Consider the following 13,812-nt stretch of genomic DNA (forward strand, 5'->3'; position numbering starts at 1 on the left):
ATGCCCTCCTCCTGGGGATCTTCCCAACCCAGGAATCGAAGTCATGACTCCTGCACTGCAGGAGGATTCTTCACCCACTGAGCCACCTGGGAAGCCCACTTTTGTACAGCGATGACAAATATTTAGCTCCCTGAATAAAGAGTACGTTTGGATCCTGACAGGCTCTCTAGCCAGGGCCCCCGTGGTCACCTCCTGCACCCAATGCATCCCCACGCCCTCTTTTCTCTAGACAGGTCTCTACACGGGTCACTGTGGTCTGTCTCCTCTGGTCTCCCTGACTCATCATTTCCTGAGCACCTGCTGACATGTCAGGCACCACGTTAGATGCCGAATGAGACATGGACCAGGAACGCACCGGCACTAGACAGCTCGAAGCCTAGGGAGTCCTTCTGTCTGGAGCTCTGCACACACCCCTGGCTCTCCCAGACCCCCAGCACACACCCCGGGACTGTGCACCCCTCACCCCTGACAGCTGCCCCTCTGCCGTCTACACGGCTGTGGCTCCCTGAATCACTGTCCACCCCATACACACCTGTGACACCCCTTCCCCGACACCTTGCGTGTGCTCACACACTTTAATTCTTCTTAATCCACAGGGGATGGCAAGAAATGGCAGGCACAGTATTAATTAAGGCTATCTTCCTCTCCTCAGGAGGTGAGGAGGTGGCTTACTTTGGCTCAAAGTGGGGAAGCCCTGTCCAGGGGCTGGAGCCCGGCCAAGGCGAGCCAAGCCGTGGACGCAGAGCCCAGGGCCAGGGGCGGGAAGAAGGGGACGCACCTGGCCTTCCTGGACTTCGTTCTGGCCGCAGAGTCGGGGCCGCCCCTCTTCTCTTTGGCCTCCCTGGGGCCCGCGGCCTCGCGGGGCTTCCGCGCCTTCTTGGCGCCGTCCTTCTGCTTGGCCTCCCTGGGCTCCTTGGCCTTCCTGGGCTCCTTGGCCTTCCTGGGCTCCTTCAGCTCTCTGGGCTCGCGCTTCCTCTTTGGCTTGGGCTCCCTGTCCTTGCTTCCCTTTGCTGCCCCTTCCTGCTCCCCTGGATCCTTTTTCTTGCGTTTCTTCTTCACGCCTGTACCTCCTCCACCACTGTCCTCCATACCGTTATGGGACGCCGTTTTCCTGGGGAAAAGGGGCCCGGCCTCCTCTTCAACAGCGTACAGGTCCTTCTGGGCTGGACAGTGACTGGCGACATCTTCAATTTTCTCCTCCTGGTCAGTGCTGTGGTCAAATGGGGAGGGGGATGTGTAGTCAAAATTGACAGAGGCATCAGACATTGGGGAGTGATTCGGAACTTTTAGACTTGACAACTGCAAGAGAGAGAGAGAGACAAACATGGTTATTCTTCCACTGCAAGCTTCACACAAACAGTGATGTCAACGGTGAATGCATGGATCTGTTCGGCATCTCCCGAGTGTCTAAAACATGGCAGTTCCTCCTCTGCTCGGCCACGGGCATAGAGCAGCAAACAGGACGCTTTATTGAAAATATCTGCCTCTGCTTGTGTGGAGTAGGGTCCTGGTGGACCAAGTTGTTGTTAGCATATTATGTAGGAAACGTGTATGCAAAGATCTGAAGGCTTTCCCTGTTTTGTGCAGAAATCTGGAACACCTGTTTCAGCTACATGTCTAGAACAGGCAACAGCAACGGCCTCCCACAAAACACCTGCAGATGCCACCGTGCTTAGTTGCTCAGCCGTGGCCGACTCTTTGTGACCCTGTGGACTGTAACCCGCCAGGCTCCTCCATCCATGGGCATTCCCCAGGCAAGACTACTGGAGTGGGTTGCCATGCCCTCCTACAGGGGATCTTCCCAACCCAGGGATCGAACCCAGGCCTCCCGCATTGCAGGCAGATTCTTTACTATCTAAGCCACCAGGGAAGCCACAGAAGCCACTAGCAGACACGAATCCTGGGCATGCTGCTCTGACCCAGAGTGGCGTTTGTCATGCTGATATACAAAGGTACTGTTCAAGTGTGCTCCTGGGTAAGCCGATGTCAGCAGGGTGATAAGGATGTAGGGTCAAGCTCAATGTGTGAGATTTATTTATTTCCCCCAATCTTTGCTCTCACGTATCATCAAGCAGCATCAACATTCAGCTGGTTTGGTTTTCAAACAAGAACATCTGGTCACTCAAGACTGCACCTTTTCTTTTTAACTAAAATAGTATTCTGTATGATCATCTTAACTTTGTCACCAGACTCAGCACCAGATAACCTTTGAAAGTGAAAGTTGCACAGTCACGTCCGACTCTTTGTGACCCCATGGACTATACAGTCCATGGAATTCTCCAGGCCAGAATACTGGAGTGGGTAGCCTTTCCCTTCTCCAGACAATCTTCCCAACCCAGGATCAAACCCAGATCTCCAGCATTGCAGGTGGATTCTTTACCAGCTGAGCCACAAGGGAAGCCCAAGAATAGTGGAGTGGGTAGCCCATCCCTTCTCCAGGGGATCTTCCAGACCCAAGAATCAAACCCAGGTCTCCTGCACTGCAGGCAGATTCTTCACTATCTGAACCACCAGGGGAGCCTGCCAATGACAACCTTCGGCCACTTATGAAAAAGTCAGTAACCGTACGGGTGCACGCGCTACTGTAACAGATGCCTTTAGGAAGTAAGTGTCACAGGTGCTGAAGGCAGCCCTAAAAAGGACATTTCAAAGCTGATTTGGAGCACTGCCAAATAAACGTGCAGCCTCCTAACACCTAACACCACTTTTAAGGAAACATCCCTTTCGAAGCAGAAGTTATGTCTCATATTTTCAGGTGTGGTGTCACAGAGAACATCTGTCATTTCATAACCACGCTAAGGTTGCCAGTAATCTGACAATAACATGGGTGCTAGTTTCAGGAAATGAAATAACTTACGGAGGACCTGGAAGAGACAAGCAGGCTTTCTAGGAGGATGGTCACAGTCACCACTGGATGACAGCGTAGCATCGGCCCCATTTGGGAGTCGCCTGCTCTCTTAACGGGAGGCCTGGCCTGTGCCGCAGGGCACAGACACTTGCCAGGTGGTGTGGTTTCCCTCTGGCCTCCTGGTCACCCTGTCTCTGCTCAGACTTCCTGGCCCACCCTGGGAGTGACGGGGTGCAAAGCCCAGCTGTTTCTTTCCCTTTCGTTCCGCCCAGCTCCCTTTCAAAGCCTGCTATTCCCAAACACAACACTGAGAATCCCAGGAGAAGATGATGAAAGCAAAGGAGGATTCTTCTGGATTTTTATCATAAACACAGTTCAGCGTCATAAACAAGCCTAAATCCAGAGGGAACTGGTCATTCTGGCAGGACTCACTACTTAGGGGGGTGAGGCAGGGGGACAATCCAGTGTGACTACCTCACTGCTGATTCAGTACTTAAGATGGTTTAGGAAAAAGAGCTAAGTAAACTTAAAAGAAACTTAAATCCATCAAATGTAAGAAAGTGATTTAGATGGTAAATCTTATGTGTTTTCTACCACAATAAAAAGACAAAAAAAAGTAGGGAGGGAGGAAGAAAGAGAAGAAAGGGAAGAGAAAGAAAGAACGAAAACAGCAAGAAACTCAAGGGTACGGTAATGGACCCAGTTAAGGCTGGGATCCTACGAGCACTTTACCATCCCTGAGATGTTACTAAATTCTGTGCCCGGAACACTCGGCCCTCAGGGAACAAGTTTTTGCTTAGCATGCAAGGGTGGACATGCTGAAAAAGGCAGAGACACAGGTGTTTATTCAAAGAGGCTTTAAAAGACAACACACTGAAGGCCTAATTCTACCAAGGCAGTCCTCCGAAGCTCAAAGTGAGACCCTCTCCTCAGTTCATACCTCGTTAAGGTCTCTCTTCGGGGGCTCTCCAGAAAGCTGAGCAAGTAGCTCGGGCAGGTGTGGTGGTACCTAGGTATTCAATCATTAGGCAGTAACAGAAACAGCAGCCAGAGCTACTGAACACACATCAAATGGGGATACTCAGAACTACGCAAAGCATGTTTCATGACATCTCCAATCTTTTTCAACAACCCTGCAGGCTTATTATTATTAGCACAACGATGTCTATTTTGTATAAGGGGAAACGGAAGATTACTAACTGATGCTAAGTAATGTGCCCAAGGCCATACAACTAAAAGCCAAAGGAGCCTGGATTGGAAACCTCTGGCCAAAAGCTAGTGTTGGTTTCGACGACACCCCAGGGAAGCAGACCACCAGACAAGTATTAACTACACTTGGTCAGAAACCCTAAATGTGATGGTGTACTCAATCGCTTTGGGAGAAGATCAGGTTCTTTATAAAACTAAACACGTACTTGATGTCTTAGCAATCTCATTCCTGGGAATCCTAGAGAGTTGTCTAGTCCACCTCTCAATTTACAGAGAAAATAATCTGTCTTGAGATTTAGAGTTGTTCTTTAGTTGCCAAGTCTGTGTCCGACTCTTTTGTGACCCCATGGACTATAGCCCTCCAGGCTCCTCTGTCCATGGGATTTCGCAGGCAAGAATACTGGGGTGGGTTGCCATTTCCTCCTCCAGGGGATCTTCCCAACCCAGGAATTGAACCCTTGTCTCCTGCACTGGCAGGCGAATTCTTACTAGTTCTTTACCGCCGAGCCACCAGGGAAGTCAAGAGGTTTAGAGAGAAAAGGCAGTTTGTCAAGATACATTCCTAGGAAGCGGCACAGCTGGGACATCCTGGAGGGAGAAGGGAAACCCAAGACATGAGCACAATCAACCAGTGTTTAAAAGGGGGAAGTATCCCAAAAGGCAGGTATCAGTAAGCAAAAATATAAAATTATAATCTTCCAAGTCAATAATCCCTCAGAAATGCTTGTTTTTTATTTTCAAGAGACTTTGTTGGGAGCCTGGAAAAGATATCTTCTGAGGATTAAAAATATAAGACAAAAAATATTTCTTCCATGTATCTCAAGGTCAGCGGGGGTGGGGAGGAGGGTAGGGAGGCAAGAGTATAAATGACGTCTCTGTTTCAGCTTCCACCAAGAAGGGCACTAAATTACCCCTTTTGAAAATGGCCTTAAAAGGGACAGACGGCAGATGACCGACCGCAGGAACAGTAACATTTTATATTATATTGACAGCTTAACCAGAATCACACATCTAGGGACGCCAGGATGAAGCTGAAAGAGATGGATAAAACATGTATCAATGTTAACTCCTAAACCACACTGATAGTAATAAAACATATTTCTTGGACTCAAAATCATCAATCTACAATATTCCTAGAAAAGGCATTTAAAAGATATGAATCTAGATAAACAGGTTCCCAGACAGAGGTCCAAGGACAAACCTGGGTTGTTCCCCTTAAGAATCACTCAAGTCCTTGAAAATCAAAACAGACTCCAAGAAAATCATCCATGCTACAAAATGGAGAGACCCTGAAAAAACTGTGCTAAGTGAAAGAAGCCAGGCACAGAAGACCATATATTGTCTCATTCCACTTACATCAAACGCCCAACATAGGCAAATCCATGGAGACATAAAGGAAGGTATACGGGGTTGCCAGGGGTTGAGGAAAGAAAAAAGTAGTGTCTGCAAAAGGCATAAGGTTCTTTTCAGGGTGATGAAAATGTTCTGGAATCAGATAGTGGTGATCTTTACACAATCCTGTGAACAGACTAAAACCATGGAATTGCATGCTTTAAATATGGAATTTATAGAATGTGAATTATATCTCATTAAAAAAAAATTCAATATAAGGATATACTGACAAGGGTCCTCTCTTATGTTGCTAACAGGAGTATCAACTTTTTTTTTTGGCTGCAACACACAGCATATGGGATCTTAGTTTCCTGACCAGGGATTGAACCCATGCTCCCTATAGTGGAAGCATGGAGTCTTAGCCACTGGACCACCAAGGAAGTCCCCAGTGTTAACTATTGAAAGCCTTTTTGCAGGGGAGAGTAGCAAAAATACTAAAATTTTAATCATGGATATACTTTTTAAGTGAGTAATTTCTCTTTGAGAACATAAACTAAGGGAAACATTTAGAAACTCCAAAGTTTATATGCAAGAACATCTGAAACAGAATTGATTTTTAATAGAGTAAAAACAAATATCTTATTTAAAAGTAAACACAGGGAATTCTCTGGTAGTCCAGTGGTTAGGAGCCCAGCACTTTCACTGCTGGACTGCTTGGGTTCAGTCCCTGGTAGGGGAACCAAGACCTCACAAACCACGCAGCATAATCAAATAAATAAATAGAACATAAATACCTTATTTGTCAATCTTTAGGAAAATGCTTAAATTAATAGCACATCCACATAGAATAACACTACATAGCCATTATCAAACAAAGTTCTAGCTGATATTTAAAAAGTGTCCACAACATGTGGGGGGAAAAAAATATATATATATATTATATATATATATATATATAAATAATATAATCTCATTTTTTAACAATGCAACATCAACAATAGCTTTTAAAAGAAATTTTAGGACACATACCATCATTATGTCTGGGAGATAAGACTGTGGCCAAGTTTCACTTCTTTTCCCCAAAACTTTCTCAAAGTTATTTACCTATTTGTCTTTAACTGTTTCCCATGATTAGAAGGTAAACTTTGTAAGACAGTGACTTTGTGGTGTTCCCCAACATTTTTGTGGCTTATAGTAAAACTCAAGTCATGTGGTTATTGGGTGAAATTTGAGAAAAAGGAAAAAAGTCTACAAAATTGTACATGAAAGCAAAAGTGACAATACCTGTGTACAGAAGAAAAGAAGAAAATAAAATGTTAACAGTCATTTGAGCCTGTGCAAATTTGCTGGTTTTTTTTTTTAAATAAATAGACATCTAGATTTTCAATAATGAGAATAATACTTTCATGGTATTTGTCACAAACTTTTCACATGGATGTTTAGCAGAAAAATTTTAAAGACTTGAATGATAAACAGGAAAAACTGTTTGCCAGACAATTCATGCCCCTCCAAGTCATCAGGCTTCAGGAATCGAAGGCAGACTACGAGAGGCGCCGGCTCACGATGACATCCGACTGGGTGCAGGGCACAGTGCTCTCTGCCCTGGGGCTGGGCGGGCCTCCGCACACCCTTCTCCCAGAAGCTCTTCCTCCGGCTTCAACCCGGCAGTGAGTGCCCCGGGGGGCCTTGCTGTCAATTTGCTTCAGGGCCTCCCACATTCGCCCGGGAGAAGAAAGTGTTCTATGTGGTGCTGTTTAGTCAACTCTTTTGCAACCCCATGGACTGCGGCGTACCAGGCTCCTCCGTCCACGGGATTTCCCAGGCAAGAATACTGGAGTGGGTTGCCATTTCCTTCTCCAGGATATCTTCCCCACCCAGGGATTGAACCCACGTCTCCTGCATTGGCAGTAGGATTCTTTACCACTGAGCCACCAAGGAAGCCCAGGCTCTATGTGCAGACTTACTTAATCTAAAGAAATCAGTTAAATATAAAATTAAGCAGAAAAGCTTAACTAAGTTTGAGACCTGTCTTTTTTTAAGTCCAAATAAAAAAATTAAAATACAAAATAAGAAGTAACTGCTCCTATTAACAAGTTGGGTCTGTGGACATTTCAGGTGGCAAACCTACTTCCCAATTAAAATTAGAATTGTCTTATATTTTTGCCTTCTCTTTCATCTGAAAGAGCGTTTCTCAGAGTTACCTGACTGTGGAATACAGTAAAGACAGAAAACCCCACACAGCCTTGCCTTTGGATACTGCAGTTGCACTGGGACGCTCATCATTCAGCACAAAGATTTGTGCTGAAATAGCAAGACTCATCTGAGGAGGGAGAGTGTCAGTGTGTGTGTGTGTCCCCTCTGTGTTGAGCTTTTTCCCTGCATTCAGCATATTCATCTGAGGAGCGAGCGTATCAGAGAGGCAGGGTGAGTGAGTGAGTGTGTGTGTATGTATCAGAGAGAGAGAGAGAAAGTGTGTGTGTGTGTCCCCTCTGTGTTGCGTTTTTTCCCTGCATTCAGCATATTCATCTGAGGAGCGAGAGTATCAGAGAGGCAGGGTGAGTGAGTGAGTGTGTGTGTGTGTATCAGAGAGAGAGAGAGAAAGTGTGTGTGTGTGTCCCCTCTGTGTTGCGTTTTTTCCCTGCATTCAGCATATTCATCTGAGGAGCAAGCGTATCAGAGAGGCAGGGTGAGTGAGTGAGTGTGTGTGTATGTATCAGAGAGAGAGAGAGAGAAAGTGTGTGTGTGTGTCCCCTCTGTGCTCCTTGAGTTTTCCCCCTGCATTCAGCATATTCAATCCTTCTGCACCTACGAGTCCCGTGCTCTGGGCGGTAAAGCAGCCACTTCAATCCTGCCTCTTCTCGCACCAGGGGAAGAGTTCAGTTTCAGGGATCTAAGGTGGAAACCTCAGGTATGCAAGGTAGATGCAGGTGTCCAGGAGGCTCTTGGATATACTTTCCAAGGGAAATGTCCAGAAGAGTACATTGGACTGTCCAGTAAGAGTGGGTAAAGAGAGAAGAGGGAACAGGACCTAACCTGAGGAACACTAATGCTTATGGTTCCCAGAGGGGGAAGAACCTACACATCATGTGCGAAGGGGCATCAGGTCAGTGATGTAGGGGGGAAAAGGGCAAGAAATGTAGCTTCACAGAAACCTGAGGACAAGCGCATTTTAGGACAGAATGATCACAGGTGTCAAATGCTGCTGAGGAGCGAGTAAGCTAAGAACTGAAGAGTGATCAACACATCTGGTGATGTCATTTCTACAAAACCTGTCCACCCCAAAGCCCCAAAGCTGGTCACTCCTGGTCCCCACCTCTATTTCCACATTAAAACAGGGTACAGGGTGGTGTTGGGTTTTTATCTTACAATGTTCAAGAATCTTAGAAAGTCGACATCTCTAAATATATATTTAGGTGAAGTCAACCTAAACCTTGTCATTCCAGGCAATAACAAAAATGGGGCGGGGGAGCAGGCAGATTATCAAATTTAGATGCTAACAGGAAAAGAGCAACAGAGGGGGAAATTATTTGATAAGTGCCTGTTTGTTAACAAGTGTTGTTTCTAGAAACTATGAATTTTATTTCTAAACAACTATGGCCTTTATGGACAAACCAAAAGCTCAAAGTGATTCAATTCTCTAAATCTGTCAAAGTGGAATGATGTTTGCTTCATCCGAGGCTAGGGCAGGCCTCTTCTAGAATGTTTTTGTGGCATCTTCTAAACCAAGTAGGTCAACAAATACAGAAAAATAAGACTAATTTCCTTCCTCTTCCTTTCTGACCCACCTGGAATTTCACTGAAGGCTTGGGCTACCAGGGCCTCTGAGCCCAGAGCTTCAGCGAACTCTGGCCAACAGCACTGCCATGTACCAAAGCCCAGAAAGACCAGGGCCTAGAGTCAGGAATACTGCATGTGTGGAAATGGTGCTTTTCATATATCTTAGTCATAGCTACTCTTGAGTATTCAGCAAGGTTTTTATATCTGAAGGATAAAATAGATGCTAGTAAAGATCATAATAATACCTGATTTTACTAAGGACTGAGTATTCTCAAACAGATTATGTCTCAAAACAGGTCTAAGAGGAAGTATATTATGGTTCCAACTACAACTTCATTTTCTAGAGAAGCTCAGAGAGGTTAAATAACTTGCCCAAGTCACACAGCTAGTGAGCAGCAGAGCTGCGATTTGAGACCAGGTTTGATGCTTGGTTTTAAGAGCCACTTCTCTTGACTCCTTCACGATGCTGTCTCATGCTCTGGATACACCAAACTTAGAAACAGAATTAGCAAGAATCTCTAAGCACCTCTGCTTTATCTCCATCATCCACTCCCCAGCACCACTGTTATCTCCACAACGTTTCCCCAGAAAACTGTTAACTCTTTCCTCTTCTATCCATCTCTTTACAAATCCATTTGTTTCCCAGAAAAGAATGGGAGAATACATGAAGAATCAATCTAGCAGAAGGTTGAAGAATAAATCAAAAAAATTTAAAGATTAAAAAAAAATTAAAAAACAAACAAAAAAAACCCTAGGACTTTTCAACATTACCCAGAAAGTCCCCAAGATAAGGGTTAAAGAAAATCTAATATGCACTTGGCAGCTACCAGAAGACCTACAACCACCATCCTAAGGACGAATCTTGTTAGCACTGGGTACTGTATTTGCTTTTCCCTCCGCAAATGAGAACTTTTGATCCTTGGTCACTAAGTGTTATATAGTTTCTCCAAACTTGCAAAATTTCTCCAAAACCGTACCAGTGGTAAAAGGATGAAATAACTAAGACATCAGACAGTGAGTTGATGAGAAGACTATAAACCGTATCAGTGGTAAAAGGATGAACTAAGACATCAGATAGTGAGTTGACGAGAAGACTATAAACAGTATCAACAGCGGAAGAAGTTCACTGCTGTTACTTCTGCCTCTTCTCATAACACTCAGAACACCAGCTTTGGGCTAGTTTTTCCGAGTGAAGCCCAGTTAAATAGAGGAAGGCAATTCTCTGCAGCCATATCAACAGTTGCCAAAAGTCACAGATCCTAGATCTTTCGTCGCCACTTTGATGTTGGCCCAAGGCCTCATTACCAGAGCTTCCCAGACTCCTATGGTCAGGAAAGGAGACGCGGCAATGCTATTTACTGTTGAAAAGTGGTCGTCTTTATTCCAGTGTTTCCTACACATAAACAGATTCAGCATCACTTTATTCATAGAATTTAAAACTCAGCAGCTTATTTCTGCTTTTAAAAAGTTGCTTTGTGTCTGTCTCAGCTAGTGACAGACTGCATGACATCAGTAACATGAGCTGAAAGAACTACCATGTAATATATAATTATGTATTTTAATTAAAAATTGTACCTGCTTAAAATACTTTTATTCTGGTACCAACAGATAAACACCATACACAGCAAACCCTAGGATTCTAGTGAGGATGGACCTTGGAGGCCATCTAGCCCAGGCTCCCATCTCCTGGCCTCTGACACCCAAGCAAACGGCTCTCCAGCCTCTCCAGGGGCGGGGAGCTTACTGCCCACAAGGCACAGGCCACAGCTGAGCAGCTCAACTTCTCAGGACTGGCTTCCTCAGCTGGAGCTACATCCTGCCCGCCTGTGACTCTCCACGTGTCCACATTCCTCCACAGACGAGACATATACAGTTACCTCTTCTCTCCAAGATCCTTCTAAATCTCCCCTTCTTCAGGCTCCATCATCATAGTTTGCTCATCTTCATAGTTTCACCTATCATACCTCATGCAGCCAGTGTTCCTGCACAGTCACTTTGCTCTGACCTCTCAAGTATGTTTCAGAGCACAAAATGAATCAGGGCAGTAACAAAAGTGAGGATATGCTAAGGTATGTCCAAAGATCAGTTTGCGAGCCTGTGGATTGCTCTGGCGGGAAGGTTTTTTTTTTATTTTCATGCTTGGCAGCATCTTGCAGTTCAGGCATCTGTATAGCCTATCACCAGTACCTGGAAGAGAAGCGGCAGCAACTGCTCCATTTAATTAACTTGCTTCTCCACCCCACCTAACTTTTAAGTAAGAACCCTGCACTATCCATCAACACTGACTATGAGGTCTGAATGAAAACCCATCTCACTGAGGCTACATAACAGCCAGCTGACATATCAAACCTCTTAATGTGACTCTGAAAATTCATGTTGGAATAATTTTCATAAAGAACATTTTTTTTGGTTTGTTTTGGCCACCTGATGTGAGGAACTGACTCACTGGAAAAGACCCTGATGCTGGGAAAGATTGAAGGCAGGAGGAGAAGGGGATGACAGAGGATGAGATGGTTGGATGGCATCACTGACTTGACAGACATGAGGCTGAGCAAGCTCCAGGAGCTGGTGATGGACAGGGAAACCTGGTGTGCTGCAGTTCATGGGGTCACAAAGACAGAGCGACTGAACTGAACTATTTTTTACTGAAATGAAAGCTTACCTTAAATAGTGTTTAAAAAATTAAATATGCAGATTGTTTTAAGAATTATAAATCTGTCATGTATCATAAATGACAATAGTTTGAGGGTTTGGGGTTCTCTTCAAGTAATATGTTCTTTTGAACAGCAGCATAATATTCCACTGGTACTGGCTATGATGTAAACCCAGGCCTATCTCATAGATACTGCAGGATCAGTTCCAGACCACCACATTAAGCACGTATCATAGTGAAGTGAATCGCACAGGGTTTTTGGTTTCCTAGTGCATATAAAAGTTATGTTTACACTATACTGAAGTCTACTAAAATAATGTGCAATAGCATTATTTCTAAAAAAGAGCAATCTACATACCTTAATTTGAAGACACTTTATTGCTAAAAAAAATGCTAACCATCATCTGAACCTTCAGCACGTCATATTCTTTTTGCTGATAAAGGGTCTTGCCTTGATGTTGATGGCTACTGACTGATCGGGATGCTGCTGCTCAAGGCTGGGGTGGTTGTGGCAATTTATTAATGACAACAATGAAGCTTACCACATTGATGAAGTCTTCCTTTCACAAACAGTTTTCTGTAGCATGCAGTGGTGTCTGACAGTGTTTTACCCACAGTACAACTTTTAAAATGGAATCAATCCTCCAAGCCCTGCTCCTGTTTTATCAACTAAGTTTGTGCAATATTCTAAATCCTTTGTTGCCATTTCAACAATCATCAAATCTTCACCAGGAGCAGTTTCCATCTCAAGAAACCACTTTCTTTGCTCATCATAAGAAGCAACTCCTCATTTGTTTAAGTTTTATCATGAGATTGCAGCAATTCAGTCCCACTTTTAGGCTCCACTTCTAGTTCTCCACCACAGTTACAGTTATTTCCTCCACTAAAGTCTTGAACCCCTCAAAGTCATCCATGAGGGTTGGAGTCAACTTCTCCTAAACTCCTGTTAATGTTGACATTTTGACCTCTTCCTATGAATCGCAAGTGTTCTTCACGGTATTTAGAATGGTGAATCCTTTCCAGAAAGCTTTCAATTTGCTTTGTCCAGATCCATCAGAGGAATCACTATCAATGGCAGCTACAGCCTTACAAAATACATGTCTTAAATAGTAAGATTTGAAAGTCAAATTACTTCTTGATCCGAAGGCTGCAGAATGGATGCTGTGTTAGCAGACATGGAAACACCATTAATCTCACCGTACAACTCCATCAGAGCTCTTGAGTGACCATGGACATTGTCAATGTGCAGTCATTTTTTTCCTGAGCAGGAGGACTCAACAGTAAACTATGCTGTAAACACATGTGCTATCATCCAGGCTATGTAATTTACATTTAGAGACTATAGGCAGAGTAGATCTAGCTCAATTTTTAAGGACCCTAGTAGTTTCAGGATGGCACATGAGCACTGGCTTCAGTTTCAAGTCACCAGCTGCATTAGCCCCTAACAAGAGAGTCAGCCTATCTTTTGAAGCTTTGAAGACAGGCACTGACTTCTCCTCTCTAGCCATGAAAGTCCTAAATGGCATCTTCTTCCAATGAAGGCTGTTTTGTCTAAACTGAAAATCTGTTGTGTAGCGTAGTCACCTTCACGGATCACATGAGCTAGATCTTCTGCATAACTTGCTGTAGCTTCTACATCAGCACTTGCTGCTTCACCTTGCATTCTTATGTTATGGAGATGGCTTCTCTCCTTAAACCTCATGAGCCAACCTCTGCTGGCTTTATACTTTTCTTGGGCACTTACCTCACCTCTGTCAGCCTTCACAGAATTGAAGAGGGTTAGGGCCTTGCTGTGGATGAGGCTCTGACTCAGGGGAATGTTGTGGTTTGCTTGACCTTCCGCCCAGACCACTAAAACTTCTTCCACATTAGCTATAAGCCTGCTGTGCACTCTCACTCATGTGTTCACTGGAGTGGCACCTTTAATTTCCTTCAAGAACTTTTCCTTTACATTCACAACTTGGCTAACTGTGAGGCACGAGAGGCCTCGATT

The 13,812-nt window shown here is 44.5% G+C and overlaps 1 protein-coding gene across 5 annotated transcripts in view; it reads right to left on the reverse strand.

Annotated features, from left to right (window-relative positions):
- CHD6 (chromodomain helicase DNA binding protein 6) overlaps positions 1-13,812 on the reverse strand; it is a 193,912-nt gene that overhangs the window by 126,738 nt on the left and 53,362 nt on the right. For all 5 annotated transcript variants that reach the window (XM_070472634.1, XM_070472635.1, XM_020869725.2 and 2 more), the window contains one exon: positions 779-1,299. In XM_070472634.1, the coding sequence (XP_070328735.1) occupies positions 779-1,299 (521 nt within the window). The remainder of the gene's footprint in view (positions 1-778; positions 1,300-13,812) is intronic.

Source organism: Odocoileus virginianus, chromosome 9 (genome assembly GCF_023699985.2).
Source record: "Odocoileus virginianus isolate 20LAN1187 ecotype Illinois chromosome 9, Ovbor_1.2, whole genome shotgun sequence".
NCBI classification, from domain to species: Eukaryota; Metazoa; Chordata; class Mammalia; order Artiodactyla; family Cervidae; genus Odocoileus; species Odocoileus virginianus.